At 51.4% G+C, this 25,860-nt stretch overlaps 2 protein-coding genes across 5 annotated transcripts; both read right to left on the bottom strand.

Moving 5' to 3' along the window:
- Positions 1-651: 651 nt before the first annotated feature.
- ANKRD23 (ankyrin repeat domain 23) lies at positions 652-15,163 on the bottom strand. The gene is made up of 9 exons (XM_081870056.1): positions 15,040-15,163; positions 11,513-11,668; positions 9,817-9,948; positions 8,662-8,769; positions 5,916-6,014; positions 5,323-5,421; positions 5,113-5,211; positions 4,282-4,380; positions 652-3,540 (listed from the first exon to the last, which is right to left on the bottom strand). Exons 1-9 carry the CDS (start codon positions 15,064-15,066, stop codon positions 3,436-3,438), a joined length of 924 nt encoding a protein of 307 aa, XP_081726182.1. The 5' UTR covers positions 15,067-15,163; the 3' UTR covers positions 652-3,435.
- Positions 15,164-18,572: 3,409 nt separating this feature from the next.
- On the bottom strand, positions 18,573-24,582 carry ANKRD39 (ankyrin repeat domain 39). 4 transcript variants are annotated; one of them, XM_081870094.1, is made up of 5 exons: positions 24,498-24,582; positions 22,225-22,371; positions 21,403-21,506; positions 20,410-20,613; positions 18,573-19,700 (listed from the first exon to the last, which is right to left on the bottom strand). In XM_081870094.1, the coding sequence occupies exons 2-5, from the start codon at positions 22,325-22,327 to the stop codon at positions 19,557-19,559; spliced, it is 555 nt and encodes a 184-aa protein (XP_081726220.1). In that variant the 5' UTR covers positions 22,328-22,371; positions 24,498-24,582; the 3' UTR covers positions 18,573-19,556. The 4 variants fall into 4 exon arrangements, with proteins under 4 accessions (XP_081726220.1, XP_081726219.1, XP_081726217.1 ...); XM_081870093.1 differs by having other exon boundaries at positions 22,225-22,374; positions 24,498-24,561; XM_081870091.1 differs by lacking the exon at positions 24,498-24,582 and adding an exon at positions 24,035-24,151.
- Between the last annotated feature and the right edge of the window lie 1,278 nt (positions 24,583-25,860).

Genomic DNA, 25,860 nt, shown 5'->3' with positions numbered 1-25,860 from the left:
CCATCGAGTCCAACCCCCTGCCAAGCAGGAAACACCATCAGAGCACTCCTGACATATGGTTGTCAAGCCTCTGCTTAAAGACCTCCAAAGAAGGAGACTCCACCACACTCCTTGGCAGCAAATTCCACTGTCGAACAGCTCTTACTGTCAGGAAGTTCTTCCTAATGTTTAGGTAGAATCTTTTTTCTTGTAGTTTGGAACCATTGCTCCGTGTCCGCTTCTCTGGAGCAGCAGAAAACAACCCTTCTCCCTCTATGTGACATCCTTTTATATATTTGAACATGGCTATCATATCACCCCTTAACCTCCTCTTCTCCAGGCTAGGAGAAGAGAAGAGATGGTGCTGGGCTCAAATGTGTCCTTGAACTGTGAAAATGGTCTCTGGGAGGAGTTGTAGAAAACTATGAATTGGTGAGTGGCTGGCATGTATGACCAGTCACCCTTGATCCTCCTCCCCACAGGTATGTGGCTCCCCAGAAGATCCCCCCCCCCCCGATTGAGCCATGGGCTGCAGGGTTACCAACAGTGGTTGAGAGGGGGCCCTTTCTTGATTCAACCTTTGAGGAGAAAGAGTTGATGCCAGAGCATTGGAGAGAGAGAGAGGATTTCAGGAGCAGCCCTTGCTAAAACACAAAACTCTGTGCACAAAGCCAGGGCTTCCAATGATTTATTCTTGTTCAGAGAGGAATCGCATCAGTTTCATATTCCAAAAAAACAAACACAAGCCTTTTGGGTGACTGGGGTTTAGCCATCCATAGTCAGCCCCACGCAGTCCCTTAAGTAGGGCCTTGTTTGACATGCCAGCTGTGGGGGAGAGGAGGGCTGTCTTCTCACAGAGTGAAGGGCCAGAAATGTCAAGGTCAACAGCCTTTGAGAAAGTTCCACCACCTGATTGGCAAAGAGAGCCCATCCTCCAGATGGCCACGTGCTGCTGCCCAGAGCTGCTTGAATTTGTCAGAATTTCCCCGAAAAAAAGTAGAGGCTAGAACATTGTTTTTGACACATTTAGATTCAAGATCAACTTGAGAAGAGTTGAGACCTCACATTGGTTTGCAAAGATCCATTCAAGTAATTTCCTCCAATCCCCTCTGCACATTTCTCTGCAGAATGGAAGGGGCATAAAGGTACCCCTGACCGTTAGGTCCAGTTGCGGACGACTCAGGGGTTGCGCGATCATCTTGCTCTATAGGCCAAGGGAGCTGGCGTTTGTCCACAGACCGTTTAGCTTCCAGCTGGAGCGGTACCTATTTATCTACTTGCACTTGACGTGCTTTCGAACTGCTAGGTTGGCAGGAGCAGGGACCGAGCAACGGGAGCTCACCCCATCGTGGGGACCGCCAACCTTCCGATCAGCAAGCCCTAGCTCTGTGGTTTAGACCACAGTGCCACCCGCGTCCCACGGAAGGGCCACAGACATTTATTAAAAGTTCATTCTCCAGAGTCCAGTGTGACCCATGTACCAGACAGCAAGGTCAACAAGGTAGACCATTGTGGTAACCAGACACTGAAGGGCAATGCCCATCCTGGCTCTGGGGCTCTTTCACTGATTACCTTGAAAAAAATCCATCAACAGGTATGTATGTCAGGTATACAGAACGTGAAACCCAGTTCCACGGTGAAGGTCAGTTAGCAGAAAGTCAGGGAGCTGCTCTGCACACTCCAGAAACAACAACAACAGGAAGGGGGTGATGCCAAGAACAGCTGTGCCAGCAGTGTGCAAACTGTGGAACCTGCAGCACTTGAGATCCATTTTGCATCAGAGAATAAATCCTTTGAGGATCATGTTTTGGTTGGGGGGGGTCATGGCCTGAACCAGCAGTGCCAAGATCCTGCTTCTCCAACAGACAAGGAATGAGGGGGCCGTGCCTGGAGGCATGTGGCTCCACAGCAGTGGCTGGGAATGGCAAGGAGGAGGCAGTCGCTGGCACCTTTGAAGGGCTGGGAGCAAAGAGGTTATGCCCTTTGGGGCACGTGCAAAGCCCCAGCCCAGGGCGTCTCCCAAGGGAACGGGCACAGGGATGCTTGAGAGGAAAGAGCTGGGGTGCTTCCCTCATGCCTCAAAGGGGAAATTAAGGCAGCTGAGAGAGGATCCTTGTTTCTGCTTGTGGAGGCCGCCAGAGATTTGGTTCATAACCAGCTGTGGCCGAAGTGTCTCAGGCATGGCTCCCCAGTCTACAAGGAAGTTGCTTCCAGTCCTCACCACTGAACCAGGGAGGGCTGCAACTAAGCTCCAGAGGTGGCCTCCAGGATCTGTGAAAGGCAGAAGCTGTCTGCCTTTTCCTCCAAGGCCTCCTTGGACTCTCAGCCCCAAGAGAACTGTTAAGGCACTTGGAAAGGGCAGCCATCACAAGTTCTCTGTCCCCCTATCATGTGGCAGAGTGAGGAGGCTGTGTAGGCAGTAGATGGGGAGGGGGCGCAGTACAAGGGCTCCTGCCCTCCCCAGACGTTCCTCCTGAGCTCCCTGTGACAGTGCTTTCCGCCTGGTGGGGTGGCTGGCTGGCTACTTTGTCTTCCCAATGCCTCAGCACACCCTCACTTGCGAGCGCCCTGGCTGGCTGCTCCAGCAGGTGAGTTTAATGTGCTGCGCTGCTTACCCATTGCTGCTGCAAATGCCCTGCAACAGGCCCAGGCGGAGCAGTGGAACATTGGGAGAAAAGCTGTGTGCCCCATGGCCTTCCCGGCACCCTCTAAGCTTGTCTGCCGCCCATCACCAGCACTGAAGTGAGAGTTGACTGCCATTAACAACCAGCTTCTGGGAGCAGAATGAGGCTGGTGTGCCATCCTGTCCTTTGCCTAGTGTCTGGTGGGGGGGGGACTAGCCCTGCAGCCCCCCCCCAGGTGTTCCTGTGCAGCAGGACCACGGCCACAGCATTCCCCTCACCTCCTGCTTGCCCTGCCTGATAGAGCTGCTTTGGCAGTTCCCGAAGGGGCTGTGCATCTACCCACCTCCCTGTAATAAAAGCCTTTTCCCCCCTCCACCCTTCTCGCTGGCCAGAGAGGACAGCGGATTTCCCTGTTTCCAAAGAAAGACCATCATTCCCACACACGCCCCAGATCACAGCCACAAGGTTTCCAAGTGCCATCTCTTGTGCCTTAGTTTCTCCTCGGGTGACAGCCTCCACAGAGAGCCACAAGAGGGAGGGAGTTTGTCGGCTCCACCAGGAAGGCCCAGCATGGCTGGCTCCCAGCCCACTCCGAGGAGCAGAAAACTCGCCCTCAAAGCCTGTTGAGACAAAAGAGGGAGGCCTCAGGGACAATCTCTCACCCCGAGGGCACCAAATAAGTACCTGGTGCCCCGCTGGCACCAGAGTCATGACGGGGTGGGGGCATATCTGCTGAAGGGCAAGGGGAGTGAGTTGGTCCCCAGCTGGTGGAGGGGTACGGTGGAATGTCAGCTCACAGAGCCAGCACCCCACCACCCAGGGTCCCCCACTCTCAGCAGCTCCTGAGGGGGCCTCGCTGCCGGTTGGCACAGGCCTGCAGTGTCTCTCGGATGCCCATCTGCCAGTCTTTCACCAGGTCCACTGGAGTCACCGCCTCCTGCCAGAACAAAAAACGGCATCAGACAGCTCTGCCTGCCTCTCCGCTTCCTGCCTCAAGCTGGAAGGCCAGGAAGAGGCAGAAAGAAGCCTTCCAATCTCTGTTAGGGAAGGGGAGCCTGAGACATGGCAGGTGTTGTGGCAGGACTGACCACAGGGCAGTAGGCTGCACCCTGGAGAGCCGCAGCTTCCCTGCTCCCCTCACTACAGGCTCAGCCTGTTTGGGCTTCTTGACAGATGGGATGGCAGGCTATGGCACAGGCCCACCGCTGGCTGCAGAAGGCAAGCAACGGGGGCTTTTCTCGCCCAAGCAGCCCCCTCCACCCATCCTCGTTGAGCATCAGCTTAGTTCTCACTCTGCCAGTAAATCTGCCTGGGCTTCCGAGTGCAGGTATGGACACTCATTAAAAAAGCCCTCTATACTGGGAAGTTACATGGTGCTGAGAAGGGTTATAGACTGACCTTTGCCCTGAACTGCTACCTTTCTATGTGAAGGGCCCTTTTATGCAGGAGCATTTAGCATCTGAAGCTGTCACCTGCTATGATACAGCCCAGACACAAGTTTACAGACTCAGTGAGCCTACAGTAGACTAGGCCTTAGAGTGGTACAGAAAGCAAATGGTACATTTGCACCAAGGAGCAGTGCCACCAGACCCGCCCAAGCTCTGGGGGCCCAAGGCTCTTCCCTGCTTGCTGCCCATTCTGAAAGGGTGGTAAAACCTCCCCGCTGTCCATGCCTCACCTCATTCTGGATGGCCAGGTTTGCCCCGTACATCAGCAGCGTCTTCACAGCCTTGAAGCGTCCCAGCCTGACTGCGTCGTGAAGGGGCGTGTCTCCTTCCTGGGCAGGGGGAGGCAGAGTAAGCGCGCCTGGCCTCCCCCACGCCAGGGCCAGTTAAGGGCAGATTCTTAGCTCGGCAGAAGAGCTGCTGCTTTGCATGCAAAAAGATCTATGGGTCAATCTCTGGCTAAAAGGATCCCAGGCTAGGAAAAATCCCTGCTGGAAGTCTCAAGAACCCACGGAAAATGGCAATGAACAAACTGACCTGGGCTAGAAGGATGAATGCTCCAACTCAGTAAAAGGAGGGCTGTGTGCAGAGTGTGTCAGATAAAAGAAATTCTGTGTCTTGCATATATTATGCAAACAAGCGCAATTGCTTTTATTTTGCATAATTCCTTCTGCGAAAGCAAAGAGCTCACTGTGAGGCGAGGGCCATTTCTGAAAGTGCTTGAGGATACACCCCAAAGTGCCTGGAAGGAAAGACCATCAGAAGAGCCCTGCAGCTGGATCAGGCCAAAGGCTCATCTGGTCCAGGATCCCATCCTCAAGGGCCATCCAGACACCAAAGAAACCTGAGCAGCCCCTCACTCCTCGCAGGGGCTTCCCGGCATTCAGAGGCGTAGCTCCTCCAGCGGCAGGGAGAGAACTCAGCCGCTCAACTCAGGAGGGTTTCTGCTGGCAGCTTGCCTCCCAAAAGCAGTGCAGACTTTCGGGCAGAGCCAAAATGAGGGCTTGGCCACCCCCGCTGCTCCCCACATCCCAGAGGCAGAGAGCCCCCCCCCCATCTCATACCTTGTCTTGCGCATTGATGTTTGCCCCGCAGGCAATGAGGTGCTCTGCGCAGTCGCTGTGCCCCGTCCGGACCGCCACATGCAAGGGGGTGCTCCACAGCTGCCAGAGAAAGAGAATCCCTCAGAGCCCACCCCGTTGTCCCGGTGGGGACTCCGTCACGGAGGCAGCGCCCCCCAGATGGGGCAGGCAGCATTGGCTGAGGCTGCTCACCTTGTCCCGTGTGGCGATCTTGGCTCCCCTGCCCATCAAGCGCTTGAGGATCTCCAGGTGCCCCCCACGACAGGCCCAGAGCACAGGGGTCGCGTCCAGCTGCGTCAAAGCAGAGCCCACTCTTTACAGGGAGAAGATCATTTGGGGCACAAGAAAGTCTGGCTGCACAGGAGCGGGGAAGTGGGGAAGGGCAGTCTGTGGCATAAAGCAGCCTTCGCCAATAGGCGCCTGCCACATTTCGGACTACAAATCCCAGCATCTTCAGCATCATGCAGCCGTGCTGGCTGGCGCTCTTGGGAGCTGTGCTCTAAAGCATCTGGAGGGCACCAGGTTGGCAAAGAGAATAGTGGGGTGGGTGTACCCTTCCTACTTTTTGGAAAGGGTCCCAACCTTTCCCTCCCTGCCTCTCTTTCCCGCTTCAGCCAGGCAGGAGAGCGCATGCCTGTCCTCTAGGCTGGAATCGTGGCCCCGGCAACAGCCAACCTGGCTTGCTCCTGCTTTTTAGCATTTTTAAGCCAGTGAGTGAAGTTAAAGTAGCGATTGATGGGTACATTTTCTCCATCAGCAGGTGTCAGGAATCCCTGGGTGCTCACCATGTCTCTTGGCTCCAGCTTGGCCCCAGCTTCCAGCAGCTTGTCCACGATCTCTGCATGGCCCCGCAAGCAGGCCCGGTGCAGGGCTGTACATCTGAACTGCAGGAGGACACACAAAGGAGCACCTTGGTTTGACAGGTGGGCACCCTGCAAGGCTGCCCACCCCTTTCAATCCACCTGAGGGTCTTCTGTGATGGATACTTGGCGCAGCCCATCAAGCCAAAACAGCATCTTCTGGGGCAGGGGATCTCCTTCCTAGTGCAGAATTGCACATTACTCTAGGACAGCCTTTGCCCTCCAGACGCTTTCAGTTACAACTCCCATCAGCCACAGCCAGCACTAGAGAGCACCAGGTTGACAAGGGCTGCTCTAGCAAATGCAGACCTTTGTCAAAGTCATGCAACTTGAGGGACAGGGCAATGGGATGTTTGTAGGGGAGAAGTGCTGGGAAGAAGGGCGCTTAAGCTTTTCCCTTCCACTGATTCCCCCTCTCCACGCGTATCTCCATCCTCACTGCCAGGCTTATAGCCAGCCCAGCAGAGGAAACACTTCAGGGTAGGGGGACCTGGAAGGAGGATGTAGCAGGGAGGGAATTCTCCTTTGCAGGGGATTTTACCTCTGCAGTGAAACACATTTGCCTACAGAGAAACTGGTGATCAGAGCCACATAGCAGCTTTGACAAGCATTTGTTACTTTGGGGTTGGGGGAAGACAGCTTCATTCACCTCGAACCATGACATTTTGAATCCCCTCCAAAACAATGGCAAAGTTTTGTAGTTGTTTTGTAGTGCAAACCCTGCATTTTGCAGGGCCTCCCAAACTGAGGAACTGATACATCCAACAGGGGTTCATAGCTTGATACTGTATATCAATTACTCAGTTGGGGGGGCCTACAAAACGTGGGGTTCATGCTACAAAACCCCATGAAACGACTACAAAAGTTCAGCACCTGTATGGAAGGGACCCAAAATCTTGGGGTTTGTAGTGAATGAAGCTGGGGAACCCCAAAGGGGATGTTTTATTTCCACCAGGGGGTTGTCTGCTTCTGGGGCAATGCAGCTTAAAAAGTTGCTGAGCAACTGTCTCCATGTGAACATATTGTGCAGGGATAGTCTGCCTCTGACTGCCAGATACCGAGAATCAAAAGTGGGGAAGAGAGTTGCCCTTGTGCTCAGATCCTGCTTGCGGGTTTCCCACAGACATCTGGCTGGCCCCTGTGAGAACAGGATGCTGGACTAGATGGGCCACTGGCCTGATCCAGCAGCAGGCTCTTCACACAGACGTTAAACAATGGAATTTGTCTCACACGATGTAGTGATGCCACCAACTTGGATGGCTTTACAAGAGGACGGGACAAATTCGTGGAGGAGCACAAGGCTCTCCTTGGCTGCTGGCCGCAAGGGCTAGAGTGACTCTGAATGGCAGCTGCTGCCATCGCATGCAGAGAGACATCTGGCTTGGCCACTAAGAGAACAGGATGCCTTTGGCCTGATCCTGCAGCCACGCTCCTCTTGCACTCTGGATGTATATTTTTGATACAAGCACCTATCAAAACTGCAGATAGCCAAGGGCCATCTTAGCAACCATTCATCGCGTGAGAGAGAAGCAAGAACTGCACTTCTGAGGTGATGCCTGGCACAAAACACCTGGAATTTTAAAACCATTGTTTGGGAATGATTGTTTTCCACTGATACAAATTTAGACAGATGTAATCAATCCACTCAAACTCATGCATTGAATCAACTCAGATGACCGGATCTTGGGGTTCTTGGCGCGTTGGGGGAGGGGCAATCAAATGACCATCCCAGAGAGTGGCAGCTGATGGAAGAAGTGACCAAAAGTTGGGGGTGGGAGCTGGAGCTCATGTTGTTATTTTTACTGTAAAATATATTATCCTCTTCTACACCAAAATGAGGCTATTCCAAAGTAAATGTGCTTTTGCATCAGGGCAGGAGGAAAAGCAAACTCAATTTTATTCCGGGAGCCCCAGTAGTGCCGTGATTTAAGTGAGTTTGGAATGCAAAGCTACATACGCTGGGTCTTTTTGTTTTCCATCATCAGAGCTGGCAAACTGTTTTTTGCTGCTGTTTGGTCTAATGCATCAGGAATGTGGAAGTGCTTATAATGCGGGGGGGGGGGGGGGACAGGACGAAGAAGGGAAATGTTAATTGTGTGTTTCATAATTGAGTGTCTAAAGGGGGTTCCCCATAAGACCATTCAATCCAACCAAAGAAAACCAAGGCAACTGCCTCCAATGGAGAGAATCCTGGTGCAATTTGGGGAGGCAGAGAGACCTGACCGGGGGGGGGGGGGGGGTTGATTCCAGCGAATGCTGTGAGAGCCCCTGATGCTGCAGCTGTGATGAAAGCTGCAGAGTTTTGGACTTAAGTGAAATGATCTAAAACAACCACACTCCCCAGAGAAGATCTCCTGCAGAGTGAGCGAGAGTTGCGCAATATCAGGTAGGTTCCTTTCAGTGGGGCTTGTGCAAGAGAACGTCCCAGGGGATCGCATCCTTTAAGGCTGAATAAAAGGGGAGGTGCTTTTTGGCTCTTGACACCAATATATCTTGGGCAAATTTGCCTCTCTCTCCCTTCCTTCGCTAATATCCTCCACCCCAGCTGCCATCCTTGCCTTTGCCGTAGGTTCCCTGGACTGACCCCATCCCCATCCCCCTTTCCCTTTTTCATCATTAGGCAAATTCCAGGTGGAAGCAGGAGGCTTGCGTTTCTTAGCACCCCCTTTACCTTGTCATGAGCGTTGGGGTCCCCTCCATCTGCCAGGTATTTCTCAATGACAGGAATCCGGTTCTCCAGTGCCGCTTGAAGAAACTGCACTGGACCCACAGGCTCTGTCTATAGAGGAGGGGGATAGGAGTCAAACTCTGCTTTTCCACAAGGTGCCTGTCCCCCTTAGAAGAGAGGGGGCACTCGGTCTGCCTTGTCCACCTTCACCCCACCCCAAAACTAAGCAATACTACTGCTATTACTGCTGCTGCTACTACTACTACTAATAATAATAGGGGTTTTTTAGTTGAACAATGTACAAATTCTGCTTAAATAAGAAATAATTTTACTACTAATAATTCTGCTAATAATTTTACTTATAAAAAGAAAGGTTTAGTTGGTGCCTCAGAGATAACAATATGGCTGTTCCATTGCAAAGTCTGTAGCCAACTTGCTTAGCCCTGAAGGTGGATGGATGGGCAGGGACAGCCCTGCCCATTAGGCAGAGGGAGGCATCTGCTTCAGGTGCCAATGCTGGTGGGCAGAGCATCCATCTCCCACCTTTCCCCTGGGGACCCTTAAGCCAGCGTCTGCTCTCAGGGATGCAGCAGAAGACACTGTCCTGCTGGTGGTGCGGAAGGTGAAACTTGAATTCCGGGTATGGAATGTGATGGCACCATCTTGCCCTTTGCTTCAGGTAGCAAAATGTCATGCCCCAGCCCTATAAAGGGGACCTCTAAAGCAGATCTGGGTATGTTGGTATGTTGAATGAGTTCATATGAGAGATGCACCAGCCCCTAATTAATTTAGGGCTTGCAAGGGGGCAGCACTTTAAATTGCACCCAAAAATAAATTGGAAGCTGTCTTATGATGGGACGCAGTTGGTAACCTGGGCACCATAGTAGCTCGTAAGTGCTGATCACAGGCAGTCTCACAGGCAGTCTGTCTGGGATGCTATCCAAGCATGGATACCTGTGACAAGACCAGGTTTTTCTGAGAAGAGATGCAATTGGTGGTGCACCAACGCAAGAACCTTTGGGGGATGAATGCCTGCCAAGCTAGGTCCAAGCCACAAACTTCCTCTTGCAGGGGAAGCGCAGCCCCCTCCCTCCAAAGCAGTGTGTCAAGGCTACCCCTGTGCTGCAGCACACAGTCTTCTGGCAAAGCGAGCCTCACCATCACTTCTGGCTCCCGTTCTTTGGGGCGGACCACTTTCTTCAACCTCTTCTTATTCTTGCGAAGCTTGACAATCGCCTCCAAGTCCTGCAGGCTGTCTAGCTTCAGCCTGGAATTGCTGAGTGTCTCAAGCTGGAAAGGAGACGGGGGAAAGGAGATGTGTGGGCAACCGGCTTCCCCCACAGCACCTGCCGCAGTGGGGGAGGGGAGGCCTGGGACACCCAGTGGGAGAGCTTTGCCGCGCCCCCTTGCAAAGCTTCCATGCATTTCAGTGGGGTTTGTGCAGGGTTGCTTTGCAGCAGGGAAGTGTTTGCTTGTCTGCCACAGTTCAAATTATCCTGCCACTCTTCCTGGTGCTCACTGTATTCAGGAGGCTGCCCCACATTGCTTCACAGTAAACCAGGGGTGGAGAATGGGACCCAGCCACAGGGCAGGATGCTGACAGCCCTCAACCCGCGTGGGCCACTTGGGGTGCAGCCACCCACCTGGTATCCCCTTGACAGGGAACAGCTGCAACTGCTTTTGGGCAGGACCCGGCTCCATGCAGGGGCTCCGACTGAGAGCTCCCGAGCAGAACCAGACCCAGAGAGAGTCATCAGGAGTGCCCTTTCAGGCTCCCAATTGTCTGTTGCTTTCTTGAAAAAAATGTTTTGTTATGTATGTGTTTGCTGCCCTGAGCTCCTTTAGGAGGAAAGACAGGATATAAATTCAATCCATCAATAAGTGCAACAGAGCCGACAGAATCTTGTGGCCCTTGAAGGGCTAAGAGATCAAAGCAGAAAGAGGATTCAGTCTTCAGTGACATTTAACAGAAGCAGAGCGTCCAGAGCATAATCTCCCCGAAGGTAGACCAGTTTTTCTTAACCTTGGATCTACAGCTGTTGTGGGACTACAACTCCCATCATCCTTGACCACTGGCCCTGCTAGCTAGGGATGATGGGAGTTGTAGTCCAACAACAGCTGGAGACCCATGTTTGAGAAACACAGTGTAGATGATCCATTGCATTGCTATTCCAGATATGTATTCATATAGATTGCTCAACCATTCTCTAGAATGTGCTCTAGCCATTTCCTTTTCTGTGGCCTGCCTCTCGTTTGTAGGAATCAGCTCTATCACTTTCACTCTCTCCTTCCCGAATATCATTGCCTTTACATCTGTTTACACACATACTCCAAACTGCTATAGGAAGCAGGGTGTGTGTGATCACATTCAGAGAATACAGTGCAGGGAGTATTTAGTCCTTTCCCAACATACAATAGTCCCATAGCATTTTCCCCTCCCCACGTCCTACAATGAAGTCTGGGGGAAAGTGGGGTGGACCTGCCCAGTTGACTACATTGAGTTAGAAATCTGGAAGCAGAGCTGCTCTTCCAAGTCCAGCTTCAAGCAGAACTGCCCAAGTTTGCTGCTGCTAAATCATCCATGTCTGTAAGCATCTTTGACCTTTCAAGTGCCATGTGATGCCTTGGGAACGCAGGTCAGCCTCTGGCTCAGCTGCGTGAACAGATCCCAGGTGCACACCTTTGCATTGTCTGTTTAGCAGGTTGACTGCTGGGGGACTAAGAAACAGCTGGCCAGCTGGCTTGCCAGACAAGAGCCTTCTTGTCCACTATTGCCCCCCCTGTGGCTGCGGGGGAGACAGGCCCCTGCCCACCCCCCACCCCCCCCATGAGCAAGGTGGAACTTCTCACCCACCTTTTTCTTTTTCGCATCTTCTGCCTTCTGCCTTTCCTTGCTGACTGCTTCCCACACCCCTGCCGGGCCTGACCGCCATCTCTCTGGCTCCCTGGCCACGCTTCCTGACAGCACTTCAAAACCTCTCCCTTTCTCGTCATGTCGTTCGCCACTTACCTGGCGGGAGAAGGAAAAAGGCAGGAGCATGAGGACTGTCTTGGGCCCCCCTCTCTCTTCCAGCAAAGTGTCTATATCCCTCCTTCTGGCTGCAAATTCTGGAGGTGGGTGTCAATAGCTCAGCTGTGGAGCATCTCTTTGCATGCAGAAGGTGCAGGTTGAATCCCCAGCACCACCAGGTAGGGCTGGGAATGTCTCCTGCCTGGAACTCTGGAGACCTGCTGCCTGAAAGCACTGACATCACTGAGCTCACTCACTATAAGGCAGTTTCCTGCACTGCTGGGATTGTAGCCTCTGTGGTACCTCTGTGGTTAGAGGGTTGCACTAGGACCTGGGAGACCACACTCAGCTGTGAAACTCACTGGGTCCCCCACCTTGATCTCCTTGTTGGAAGGAGGTGATATAAAGACAGTAATGACAGCAATGAATTCATAAAATGGACCAGGGCAGGGCAGGAGGGCGGGAAACAGGGTGGGAGGGAGAGGGAGAGCCCCAAGTTTTGCAGGTGTACAAAATAACTTAAGGAGGTCATCTCACAAATGCACCAAAGGTGCACAATCTGCCTCAGTTGCATCAGAATCCACAGCAGCCTACCTGGCCCCAGAACGCCCATTGAAGTTCTTGAGCTGCTCTTAAGCTCCCACCCTGCCTACAGCCAGCTGCTCCCTCAGCCCAGTTTACATGTTTCTGGAAGTTGCTGATCCACCTTCCTCTCCCGCCAAGAGGAAAGGGTGCCCAGGGCCAGGGCCAACTTGCAACATTCCCCCCCCCCCCCGCCTGCTCCTCCTGGCACTGATGAAGCAACTTCTATTTATATGGATATGTATATAAGCAGCAGCCCCTGGCTCAGGAACACACATCATGTGCGGTGAACGCTCCCTCCTCCCGCAAGGGCATAGTCAGCACTGTCCACCACAGGGCCGACTAGAGACATTTGGGCGCCTGAGGCAGGACGTCTCCAGGGTGGAAAATCCCCAGGCACTAGCAGGTGACTGGGATCAGCCGCTGGGCAAACTTCATTCCGATGACCCCCAGGCTCTCATGCCCGTCCCAGTCATTGCAAGAGGGCGATCATTTCCTGACTGCTTGTAGCTCAGCGTGGTCTGCTCACACCCAGCCCCACGCTCTCCCTGGCCAAAGGAAAACGCGCTGCTTGAGAGGTCCATACAGAGACCACAGGAGACATGTTGGCAGCGAGGCAGAAAACCCAAACACCTAAGAGCCCTTCAAGTCCAGCATCCTCTTCTCCCTTGTGGCCACCCAGATGCCTTTAGGAAGCCCAAGGGGAAACCAGCAAGAAGCACTGGGGGTCCAGGACTCTGGGAAGCAGAAGAGAGCCAGTGGGGTGGGGTGGAACTGGACTCCGTCCTGGGAGCTCGGGGTTACATTCAGTCACAAAGCTCACTGGGTGACCCCGGGGCCAGTCACGGCCTCTCAGCCTCACCTACTTCACAGGGTTGTTGTATTAAACAAGGAGCAGGGAGGAGCATGTGTGTCACCTTCAGCTCGGGGGGTGAGGTGGAGCTGGGCTATAAATGTAGCAGATGAATTGTTGAATAAACTCTCCTGGCTTGCAATGGCCTTATGCCATCACTAGTACCCACTGATAGCCTCATCCTCCAGGAATTAGTCCATTCCTCTTTTAAAGCCTCCATTATGCTTCCTTTCCAATATATATATTACAAATACATTTGGTTGCCTGGGATGGAATCCAAAGGGCGCCCCCTCCCCCTCCCCCTCCTTCTGCTGGGGTCAACACTAAAAAGTCTTGCTGCACCTTTCAGGCTCTGCTCCTGCCTTTCTTGATTCCCCCCTCCCCCACTTTCAGAGGACCCCCCTGAAGCTTGGCAGGGATGACCCCAGAAATAATGAAGGCAGCCTACAGGTTAGAAAACACACCCCACACCCTTAAATAGTGTTTCAACATGTGCCACCTGAGGCAGCCCACCCCCCAGATGCGCAGCGCCTGAGCATAACATTACTAGAGTAATGCGATAGCTTCTAGGCCTTGCTGCTGTCACAGGCCAAGCATGAACGGAATGGCTCTTTTCTCCCCAGTTTCAGTCACTCCAGCGGCTCCCTTCCTTCTTAGGCCTCCAGGGAAGAGGACACCCAGAGGTCTTGGGTGACCTCCATGAGGCAGCAAGCAGAGCTTCAGCTGGACACAGCAGCCAAAATAAGACACCAGCTGCAGCCCAGGGGAGGCCTGGCGGGCTTGTTTGAGACATCCTTCTCATCTGCACATATAAGGCAGTGGAAGGAATCCTAGAATCATAGAGTTGGAAGAGACCACAAGGGCCATCGAGTCCAACCCCCTGCCAAGCAGGAAACGCCATCAGAGCACTCCTGACATATGGTTGTCAAGCCTCTGCTTCAAGACCTCCAAAGAAGGAGACTCCACCACACTCCTGGGCAGCAAATTCCACTGTCAAACAGCTCTTACTGTCAGTCTCAGGAGTTCGTTCAGTCTCAGCTCATTCAGCAAGGGAACATAGGAGGCTGCGTTCGACCGATCCATCTAGCTCAGTATTGCCTGCACTGACTGGAAGCAGCATTCGGGGGGGGGGGGTTCAGGCAGGTTCTCGCCCAGCCCCACACCTGGAGATTCCATTGGGGATTGGACCCGGGACCTTCCGCATGCAAGGCAGATACTCCACCACTGAGCCACGACCCGTCCCTTGACAGCAAATTTAATTGTTGGGCATTGACCCCAGAGCCTTCAGGGGGGCTACCTTGGAGCTGCAGCAGGCACACCCCCATCACCTGCTGGTCGGCTGTATTGTACTGCATTCCTGTTGAAATGAGCGCCATTCTAAATTTGCATGTCTACAACTAAATGGCCATATGGAAACTGCTGGCCCTTTTGTCTTCTTTTGGGGGCAACGCATAGCTGGCCACCCCAACCCACACCGCCGGACACTTGGAGTGTGACTCCCCTGCCCTGCCCCCGCAATCTGGAGCAGTCCTGGATCAGAGAACCTTACCACCCAAATAAGGACTACGGCAGGTGTGGGAAGAAAGCACAGTGGAGCCTTTGAGTAGATTTCTAGGTGATGTGCAGTATGCCTGCAAGGGGTTCTAACTAATTGCCTCAACAATTGCAACAATCCAGCTCAGTCCTGGTCCTGGTCACAAATTCCTGGGCTGAGCAGACACTCACAGAGACATCCTGTTCCTTAATTCTCAACGCACACATGCCTGGCACCAGACTGTTTTGCACCAAACTGTGGCTGGTGTACCTCAAGGCTCTCATTAAAAAAACAAGAGCCAAAGCCTGCTGTTTGCCCATCTCTGAGCTGAGCGCCCATCCCGCTACTCCCAGTTTGCTCTGGATTGCCCTCAGCCCCCCACCCGACCCCTCCATTGCTTACCAACTGCTGAATGCTGAAGATCTCCATGGTCCCCCCTACCTCAGAGCCACAACGCTCACTCCTTGGCCGCCAGGCACAGCAGCTGTTTTTATTCCACCCCGGGGGGGGGGGGGGGAGGCTGCCTTTCGGCTTTGCTCCAAAGCTCTCCCTCCCCTCCAGTAAACTGGATAATTCAGGTGCCATGTCACGCGGGCTAAAATAACTTCATAGTTTAAAGGTTTCCAGAGCTTGGCAGTGGGATTCCCAGGTCCAGAGTGGGAAACGTGTGCAACTGTTTGGAATGAGAAGAGCTCCAGATAAATCAGAGCCGTTGGGAGTCCCATGACATTGGGGAGGGGGCACAGGCTCCCTACCGCCATGCTACTTGCTCCCAAGGGTACTGGCCCCGATTCAACGTTGTTGGCCTTGACACACAAAGCCTGGACCAGCTGGGGGCCCAAGTGCCATAGGAAGCTGCCTTAGACCAAGTCAGCCCATTAGTCTATCAAGTTCAGTGTTGCCTACACAGACCGGCAGTGGCTCTCCAGGGTTTCAGGCAGGCGGCATTCCCAGATCTGCCTGCAGATGCTGAGGGTTGGACCTGGGACCTTTTGCATGCAAAGCAGATGCTCCGCTGCTGTGCTGTGGCCCCTGCCGTTGCCGGCAGGAACACATTCCCCAGAACTTGCACTCTGGATTCAGGGTGGGGTAAAGAAGCGGGGAGCAGGTGCCCATGTGTACAGGCAGGTGGAGTGAAGCCTGGATCTAAAAAGCTGCAGCCCAGACGGCAGCCTCTGCCTCCTGTGGATTTGTAGACAGTTGAGCGGAAGAGATCCTCCCAGAGCAGTTTAACAACCAATCCCTTTTCACAGGGGACTCTAGGAATTGTAGCTCTGTGAGGGGAACAGGGGGTCTCCTAACAACTTTCAACACCCTTAACAAAGCACAGCTCCCATTATTCTTTGCAGGGAAGCAACACCTGTTCACATGTAAGGTGTGGATGTGGTCTATGTCTACAATATTTGATCATGCGTCATTGTTTTACCATTAAACCTGGGGATTTTGGGGTTTTTTATTGTGTCTGTAAGTCGCCTAGGAAGCAGTTTTATATCAGACCAAAAAAACTGAATGAATGAATAAGCTGGTCCAACAAGAGGGGAAATTTCAGAAGCAAATTATTCTCATGGACTGAATATAAATTACAAAAACACATGAGATCAATAACACTTAAGAGGATTACTGAAGAAATGAAGTAAGACCTTTGAGCAGCTGAAACCAGGCAGGGAAACTTGTGGCTGGTCAGATGCTGTCAGCCCACCACCATCCAAAGCATCCAGGGAGCCACCAAGTTGGCGAAGGGCGTCCCAAACTGTCGCTCATTGGTTACTGTGGGCCGCATGGCTTCTCTTTCTACCACCATATTGCTGGGTGGAGAAACGACGTGGCTGAAAAGCTCTGGCTGAATGCCCTGGAGCCCCATTCGGCAGCCTCCTTCTGCTGCTGTCAAAGTCTCACAGATAAACTACTGAGGTCTGGTAGAAGGTAGGGAAGGGAGAAGGCTACAGGAATTTGAAAGCCAAGATTCTCTGTCGCTGAAGAGTTCATGTTACAGGTACAGGAGGAGCAGGATGGAAATAGCTGCCAGATAGGATGATATTTAATCTTGTTGAGATGCTATTCCCACTGCCCAAGCGCTCAAGGTTACATAAACACTCCAGGATTCTGCTTCAGGAAGTGCAGGCATTGGGTGTTTTGGGGAGGGGGAGAAGAGAGCTGCTTTTTGTCAAAAGTTGATGCAAAAGCTAGTTGAGGAAATGCATGAAATCAGAGAGCTGGTTCAATTGATGGGAGAGAGGAAATTTCAAATATAAAAGGCTTCCATTGCTTAAATATCTAAAAAATATTGATAGGGATGTTGACAAAGATATTTTCCATATGGTAATATTAAGAGGATACCATAGTAACTGCATTGATTATTGACTAGGTGTGTGTTTATCTATCTATAAATCTCTATCTATACAGACACAGTCTTGGTAGTGTGATGTGTGAAAACTGTTATTATTTAGTGTTTGGTCACAAGGAATATTTCTTTAAAAGGAAACACTAAGTTGATTCAAAAGTTCAAGTGGGGAGACAGGTGAGCTCATTTCCCTTTGCTGATCTCAGTGGCCAAGGGCACAGCGAGATCCCTCTGCTCGATAAACAGTATCCCATTACAGGACAGCGCTGGATCAGCCGAGCCAAGAAGAGTTCATTCACCTGCTGCAACCCCCTGATGGATAAGATGCCATTGCTGGCCAGTCCTGCCCTCTCCCAGCTTCCGCATGGAGATCCAGTTTGACCTCTTTGTAAAATAATGAATGAGCAATGGAGCTGAAAGCATAAGGAGACCAGCTAAGGGAATGGTCCAGCCTCCTGGGCCATTTCATGTTCTGATCTTGCCCTATCTGAAGAGCCAGATTAGATGCAACACAAGAGACAAATGAAACAGCTCCTTCTCCAGCCTGGTGCTCTCCAGATGTTTGGGACTAGAACTCCCATCAGCCAGCACATGCTGATGCAGTTCCAACACATCTGGAGGGCACTGCGTTTGGGAAGGCTGTTGCTAGGGCCTTAATTACATTTTAATGCAGCTACAAATGAGGTTGGTGGGTCCAAATTTAATTGGAGCAGCAGAGAAGGGCCAGCTGAACCTTTTCCCTGGGGGATGTTATCTGATCCACCATCCCCTCCCCATCTCAACCCAGTCATTGTTCCATCCACGGGAAGAAATATATTGGGCCCATGTATCTTTTCAAATGTAGCGAGAAAAACAGCTGGGATTGATTTTTAGTGGATAAAGAGCTTGCAGGAAAAGGGTTAAACGTGTGCCCCATTCACATTCAAAGGCCCACCTCCTTTGCACCCAAGTTTCTTTTTTTAAGTAGGAGGACATTTCATGCAGAGCCCCATGTCAGGTCTGGTATAGTCACCTCCCCTACCTTGCCACTTCTGTGATAGTGTGAGGCAAACTCATGGCTCTGACGCCATCTCCACCTCCTGGATGGGTCCTTTGGGAGCTGGGTTTGGTGCCAGAGGCCTTTGGTCGCTGCAGCAGAGCTCTTTTTGCACACTGATGAGCGGGTACAGTCCAAAAGGGCAAACTTCGCCATTTTGAGTCTGCAGGCTGTAACACCTGGAAGGGTGGGGATGTGGTTGTTTGTCAAGAGCTGGAATTCATGTTTTGGATAGCCTATGCTTTTCTTTAGGTGTGTACTGTTATTGGGCATCTCTGATGGAGCTGATTAAGGAATTACATGTGAATAAGCTTCTGGTGAAAAGAAAGTTCTAAAGGGGAAATAAAATGCATACTTTTGATCCAGGCTTAGTCATCCTTACTTCGTCCCATTATAAATCAATGGGTTTAAGTGAGCCCTGTTATTTTCTATGAGTCTTCTCTAAGCAGGACTACACTAGTGGCCAAAATTGTGGAAACTTTTTGGAGAAAGTGTATTTCTGAGGTTTGATGGCTCACAACACCACTTTTTTTTGGAGCAATACCATAAAATTATACATCAATGGAAAGATAATTTAATGAAGAATGTAATGCAACTATGTTTGTTCAATTATCAAAAGTTATAGCCAAATAACCAGAAAAATAAGTGTTTAGAGAGCCAATTGGGTGTCATCTTGTTTTGGCAATGATGGCTCACAACACCACTTTTTTTGGGAGTAATACCATAAAATTATATATCAATGGAAAGAAAGATAATTTAATGAAGAATGTTGTGCAATAACTTTTATGAAGGATTATTTATTACAACATAAATAAGGAGGACATTTGTCAGTATGTTATGTGATTGCTATCAGGTTAGTTGGGGGTTTTTTTTGTTCTTTCATTTAGTGAGCTTGTAAAACATAGTAAAATTAAAGAAACGGTGCAAAGAGTTGACTAGTCACCCAGAAGGTGATGTAGAATAGTACTATTAAGTGAAGAAGGCTACAGTTATGAAGAAATTAGAAGAAAAATTGGTGGAAACTTAACCAAAGGTATAAACAAAATAAAAAATCCCTTCCAGTAGCACCTTAGAGACCAACTAAGTTTGTTATTGGTATGAGCTTTCGTGTGCATGCACCCTTCTTCAGATACTTTTCCCAGAGCCCCAAATCCAGGGATAGATGCCGTGAACCGATTGAAGGAGCTTGATTGAGGAAGCCCACCTGCCTAACACCTGAGCAATAGCCATTCCCAAGATCCAGCTGCTTTTAGGGGTGGGAGTAGCCCTCCCATACCCCACAAACTCTCCTTCAGCAACCACAGGGACCCCAGCAGAATCCCAGAGTCACAGCCATGGCCCCCTCTTACTTTGGTGGCTCCAAAATCTAGGCCAGGCCTTGAAGAGGAGCAATTAGAACTGTGAGACTGCTTACACCTCCTACACAGATACAGGTCACAAGTGGACTTGGTTCACACATGCCTTTGTAATACCAGAGGACGTTAGCAGGAGGGTGGAAGTGTTTGCTTAAGAGAACACCTCATCTCCTCAACAACCAGCTCCCTACTCCAGAAGCTTCCTCAAGTCCTCGTTCTTGTCAGGAACCAAATCGCAGGCTCGGCGCAGGCTCTTGTCCTGTAGGCGTCTCAGCTCAGAGTTGCGCTCCAGGAGGAGGAGGCAGAGGTCTCCGTGTCCATTCTCGGCTGCCTGCAGGGAGGGAGGGAGGGAGGGGTCCTCAGGCAAGCTGAGAGCAAAGGGTTGTCCCTTATTTATTGCATTTATAGCCCTGCCTTCTTTCCTCTAAGGAGCTCAAGGTGGAGTACACAGTTCCCCCGCCTGCACAGTTAATCCCCACAACAACCCCGTGAGGGAGGTCAGGCCGAGAGACAGCGACTGACTCCAAGATCATCCGGTGAGCACCATGGCCAAGTGGGGATTTCAACCCTGACCTCCCAGGTCCTAGTCCAACATGCTCTAATAAAAACTGTACTACTCTATACCACCTTGGCCTCCCACGGACCAGCCAGACTCACGGGATGGTCCTCACGGGAGGGAGGTGCCAATGAGAGCAAGGGAAGGACATTGCATCCCCTCCCCGCCCCGCCCCCCCAAATAAGGAAAACCCACAGCCCATTAGGAACTGGAGGGGCAGGGACTCTGCCTTCCTCAGGGCTTGTCTGGAATCAGCCCTGGGACTGTGACCCTCCTTGCAGAAGGCTTGCCTGAACAGAGAGACGTGTTTGCATGGCCAGAAGGCAGCTGACTGGAGAAAGGGAAGAGTCCTTTGCGTTGCTCCACCCACTCTGGCCCCACCCATACAACCGTGTGACCCTACGGGCAAAGGTGTCTTGGTGCATCACTATACATTTGCCTACGAATGAATGAAACGGCCAAGGAGCCACTCGGTACCCCACACCTTGTGCAAGCAGGTCTTCCCATCGTCATCAGTGGCTGCTGGATCAGCCCCGTAGGTCAGCAGAAGCTCAGCCACCTCCGTGTGCCCACAGTAAGAGGCTCGGTGGAGAGGGGTGGCCCCGCCATGGGTCTGAGCGTTGCAGGCAGCTCCGCTCTCCAGGAGGAATCGGCAGACGTCATAATGGCCATTGCGGCTGGCATAGTGCTGCAAGGCAGAAAATGAGGCATCTTGGGGTGGTCTGGGCCATTTCAGGCAAGCCACCTTCCCTTGCCCCACACTTGATGTAAGATGTAGGATGTAAGATGTGGGGCAGCTGAAGATGCAGCTGGATTGAAAGGGCCTTGGCAGCCACCTGCAATCATGGGGCTTGCAACATGCCATGCACAAGTGCCTGCAGAGCCCCACTTCTGCCATCCCTGCCCCACACCTCCACGGCCTCTGTGTTGGGCAGGTGTGTGTGGCTTGGCTGAAACAGTCTGGTGGGTCAAATGGGGAGGCACTTGCACAGCACGATGTCTGGGGCTTCACAAACAGAAAACAGGGGAAGCTGCCTCAACCCCCTCGGGCCACCTTGCTCAGTACTGTCTGCGCTGACTGGCAGCAGCTTTCCAGGATTCCAGACAGAGGTTTCTCCCAGTCCTACCTGCAGATGCCAAGGACAGAGCCTGGGGCCTTTTGCATGGAAGGCAGGCGATCTGGCCCTGAGCAACGGCCCTCCCCCCTCAGCTGATCCTCAGCACTTGCAAATAACTGTGCCTTTGTGTGAATGGCTCTGCAGGCAAAAAGAGGTCACCTGACATCACTGTGATGTCACACCAGCATGAATGGAGCCCACATGACAGCAGATGCATCTTCCTTCTCATAAAAGACAAGGTGCAGGCACTATGCATTGTTGGGACACCTGGCAGGGGACACTAGTAGCCAACTCTCTTGTATGGTTGCATTCTCATGTATTTTTGAAATCTGACCCCCACAGTAACCTTGGACACTTACCAAAGCTGTGTATCCAAAGGGATCTGGCTCGCTGGGATTACTGCGGTTTAGGATCTGTTTTTTGACCTTCTCAAGGTCTCCATTCAGAGCAGCACACCAAATCCCTACACATAAATAAATTTCAATTTATCTTTATATTGGCACTAGTCTGTCACTGAGCAGCCCTGTGCCTCATCACCACTCTGCATTTACCTAACGTAATTTACCTGACTATGGGTACAACACAAAAAGCTAACACAACAAACTATTTCTCAACTCGTGTCTCTCTGTCCTCAAGTCTTGTTTTAAACCATCACATTTTCCCTGTGTCCTTCCCTGTTTGCTCCACTCAAAGCTTTGCCATTGTTTAGAACTACCAGTTTCCCCTCTCAATGTCTTACCATTGCTGTTTTACTCAAACCTCTGCCATTGTTTGAAACTATCACTATTTTCCTCTCAGTGCCCCTCTCTACCTTCCAACCAGCAAGCAAGAGGCATTATCAGGGTTCCAAAAATGCATTGCAGCCAAACAAGGGTGTGCAATGCAGGACCAGTGAAGTGTAGCTTGGGGAGACAGGGGGTGGTTGGGAAAGGGGAGGGGCACAGTAAGAGTCTATTTTGCAGGCCAGACAGAGAGGCTCAGACAGCTGCATTTGGCTCCTAGGCCAGAGGCCTTCCCGCCCCTGCTTTGGACCACAATAACTTATCTTTTTTCTCTCCTCCAGACAGGATAAGGAGGCAAAGCAAGGGGGCAAAGAGAGTTTTAGTTAAAGCTCATCTCCTTATCCCCTTCTCACCCCTCCAAAGACCCACAACAGACTCAATGCCCCAGAGCTTCTGTACCTCTCTCAAAATCCATCTCCTCCAGAGTCTGGTGAACACTTGGCACAGCCACATGGTGGGAGCAACAGGAGCCATCCTTGGAGTGTCCAGGTGACAATGCCATTGTTAGCCCTTTGAGGTTATTATTTTGGGAAGCAGCTGTAGGTCCTGCTGAAGAGGAAGAGAAAGGCTGTGACACAAAGCAGAAGAGAAGGCTCCTCTTTCTAGCACAATGTCCAGAAAGAACAATTCAGACCCCAAGATAATACTGAATGCTGGAACAAGCACAGGCAAAGCTTGGGGAATTGACATTTTATAACATATAATGCCCAGCAGGTGACAGAGCACAACCTATGCTGGATCTGTCTGAACCATCTCTTTACTTAGCATCCAATTTCTACTGAAAGGAAGCAGGATGAAAGCAATTTTGTTCTGCATCTGCACTGTGCTTTTATTCTGGTCAATTGCCCATCTATCCAGGAATGACCAAGGTGAGGTTTAGAGCAGAGATGCCCTCCAGATGTGGTTGGACTCAAACTCCCATCATCACCAACCACTGCTCATGCTAGCAACAGCAGGATATTAAGGCACATCCCAGATGTAGTGAATTCACCATAGCCAAGAGCAAATGCGCCCTGAAGCTTCTCACAGGGCAAAGCCTTCAGCCATTTTATTTCTTAGAGCAGGTTCAGGTTCATCCTGGTATAAGACAGCTTCCCAAAAACACTTCCCAGAGGGGTTACTGGGTTAGTCTGCCAGAGCAAAACCAGTAAAAAGCCTCATGGCACCTGAACATTTTTTGGCATCTCTGTCTTGAGAGACAATGGGGTGCACCTCCAGGGGTGATGTCAAATCCCTGCATTAGCAGCACTGAAGTGACCTCCCTGGGGTGCCAGCCTGGGCAGTGTCTGGAGGTCCTGGGCTGCCCATACAACAAGACCAACCTCGCTGGTGTGGACCAAAGGAAAGCAGAGCAATATGTTTGGCACCAGCTTGGCTGCAGGAGTTGCCAGGAGGCGGCATAAAAGGCACCATCGAGACTCCAGATTTGTGTAGGATTTACTCCTTAGCCTTTTCATCTCTCGAAGATGTCCCTTAACAGATACACCTTAAGAGATGTTCAGTATAAGGAATGTGTGACTGAGATCAGCACAAATGCCACAAACTTAGTCTGTTTTCACAGTGAATTATAAGCACCTTTGAGCTTCTTTCACATGGTATGTGCCAGAAACTGGGTTAGACAGACCAACAATCTGCTTTGATATAAACTGTTTTGTATGCATTTGGAGGGCCAGAGGTTCCACATCCCTGAATGAAAGGGATCCGACAGTGTGTGGTGGGAGAGAGGTTTCTTTCGCTGAGACTCTAGAGAGCTACTCTCAGTCAGAATTGAGCAGAAATGGGCAGAAGGTAGATCCAGGATCTACTTGTAGGCCTTTGGATGTTGGCAGAAGATTCTCTGTAACTTGAGAATCAGAAACACTGGGTTAACGGTAGCAACAAACAGCCACCCTCCCAATCTAGATTCCCCTGTCCAGATGAAGAAGACTTAGGATGAAAGGAAGAGTAGCTTCTTATGTGACTGTCAATGGAAACAAATTCCTGGACCAAGACATGCTCAGAGGCGCCCCCATCCCTAATTCTATGTTGCCCCAACTAAATTATTCTGCATGCAGTTCCTGTTGGGGTTCCCAGGATCTTAGTTGAAAAAACAACACAGACCCAACCAGCCTTAAGTCGGCACACCCATTATACTTATCCATGCAATTAACTTATTTATACAAAATATAATATAGGTTAAGAATGGTAACTGATAACAATGGCTATAGACCTTTTTTCTCTTTACACTTCTGGTTTTCTTTTTAAGAACTTCTTATGTGTTGCATTTAAATTTCAATAAGTAAGAATGTCTGTGCACCCACGAAGCAGACCAGCCTTTCCCACCGGGTGTCCTCAGATACAGGATGGGGACTATGCCTCTCCTCAGTCCCAGACCAAGTCCGGCATCGTGTCCTGGGGGCGGCCAGCCAGTGCTCGGACCTTCCTCCCAGCCCCCCGGAGCCTCGAGGGGATGCTGGGGGCCAGGCGGGGGGGGCCCTGCGGCCCCCAAGAGGCGGCTCCCCTCCAGCAAGCCTGGCGCGGGGCCCGGAGTTGTAGTTCAGCAGCGCCCACCGGGGGGGGGGGCAACCTGAGGGCCGGCGGGTCCTGCCGGGGGGCCAGGGGCCTCGCCCCCCCCGGTCACGTGGGCGCCGGCTGCTCTTCCGAAAAGCATCGGCCGCCATCTTAGCTCTTACCTGCCCCGGCCGCCCGTTCCGCCCAATCGGAGAGGAGATGGGAGGGGAAAGGCAGCCAATGCGGTCGCACGAAGGGAAGAAGACCGGAAGCAGCCCGGGGGCGGGGCGAGGGTTTCCCTGCGCGCAATAGCGGCGAGCGACCGCTAGAGGGAGCCGCGGACTCGGGAATGCGGAGCACCTTGGCAAAGAATGGAAATCACGCTGTGGGTTAATGCAGTGCTTTTTTCTGGGGGGGATGCATACACCCAAACATTTTGAGAATCTTTGTACTTTTGTCCATTTTACTGTATTTATTTTCCGATTTGAACTATAAAAAGGTGATTTTCTTGAGTCAAAATGAGAGTACCCCTAAACATTTTTTGGAAGAAAAAAAGCAAAAAAGCACTGGCTTAATGTAAGCCAGGACGGAGCCCTCCTCCAGCCCTTCATTGGCATTGGTCTGCTCCCCGTGTGCTTTCCAGGTTGTTTCTGCATGTGCTTTTTGAGCACGTGCAGAGCATCTCCTCCACTAAGCACCCAGAGACCCACAGCCGAGGCTGGACGCCTCCGAAGACTTTTAGTCACGGCAGGAAGATCAGCCAGTCCATTTAGAAACGACACCATTCCACTTGACACTTGCTCTGGCCTTGGTCTCTTGAGGTGGGCTGGCATATGAGGATACAGTGATACCTCGGTCTAAGAACAGTCCTGTTTATGAACATTTCAGTTTACAAACTCCACAAAACCGGAAGTAGTGTCCCGGTTTGCGAACTTTACTTCTGTCTAAGAACGGAATCCAAACGGTGGAAGGGCACCGGCAGCGGGAGGCCTCATTAGGGAAAGTGCTCCTCAGTTTAAGAATGGATTCAGTTTAAGAACGGACTTCAGGAACAGATTAAGTTTGTAAACCAAGATACCACTGTACTCTCCCAGAGACAGTTGCTGTTTGCTCAAACCTGGCAATTCACTCTCCTGTCTTCTGTTCCTTTTTAAAAAATGCTTAAATGCTTTCTTCTGTGTTCCATCACTCCCTGGGTCTCTACAGTGTACATAAATGCACATCCATGGAAACATTGAATGCCTGCATCATTCACCATGCACGGTGAAAGGCGTTTGTTATGAACAGTCTGACTGGTCTTCTAGGGCAGCATCTACCAACCTGGTGCCCTCCAGATGTTCTGGAGGACAAATCCCATCGGTCCAGCCAGCAAGGCTGTTGGCAAAGGCCACTTTGAGACACAAAAACAAAATAATGTTCCCTTGGTTATTGAATCACAGGAGGCCAACTCAGCAGAGAAAAGGGACATAACAGCAAACAGCAGATGTTGCAAAACCCTTCAGCTCTGCATTCTTGAAGAAGGCCTGGGTGGATACAAACGTCTCT

Source organism: Podarcis erhardii (assembly GCF_964252035.2).
Source record: "Podarcis erhardii genome assembly, chromosome: 7".
NCBI classification, from domain to species: domain Eukaryota; kingdom Metazoa; phylum Chordata; class Lepidosauria; order Squamata; family Lacertidae; genus Podarcis; species Podarcis erhardii.
This window is presented reverse-complemented; position numbering and strand designations above follow the sequence as displayed.

What these genes read in the sequence shown, in the direction of transcription:
- ANKRD23 (XM_081870056.1), bottom strand. Translation starts at nt 15,066, where the DNA reads ATGGAGATCTTCAGCATTCAGCAGTTG. An exon ending in AGATCGCCACACGGGACAAG is followed by an intron (nt 5,212 to 5,322) that starts GTGAGCAGCCTC and finishes TTTCTCTGGCAG; the next exon opens with CTGTGGAGCACCCCCTTGCA. An exon ending in ACATCAATGCGCAAGACAAG is followed by an intron (nt 4,381 to 5,112) that starts GTATGAGATGGG and finishes CCCCCTGCCCAG; the next exon opens with GAAGGAGACACGCCCCTTCA.
- ANKRD39 (XM_081870094.1), bottom strand. Translation starts at nt 22,327, where the DNA reads ATGGCATTGTCACCTGGACACTCCAAGGATGGCTCCTGTTGCTCCCAC. An exon ending in GGAGATGGATTTTGAGAGAG is followed by an intron (nt 21,507 to 22,224) that starts GTACAGAAGCTC and finishes ATTTATGTGTAG; the next exon opens with GGATTTGGTGTGCTGCTCTG. An exon ending in CCTTTGGATACACAGCTTTG is followed by an intron (nt 20,614 to 21,402) that starts GTAAGTGTCCAA and finishes TCTGCCTTGCAG; the next exon opens with CACTATGCCAGCCGCAATGG.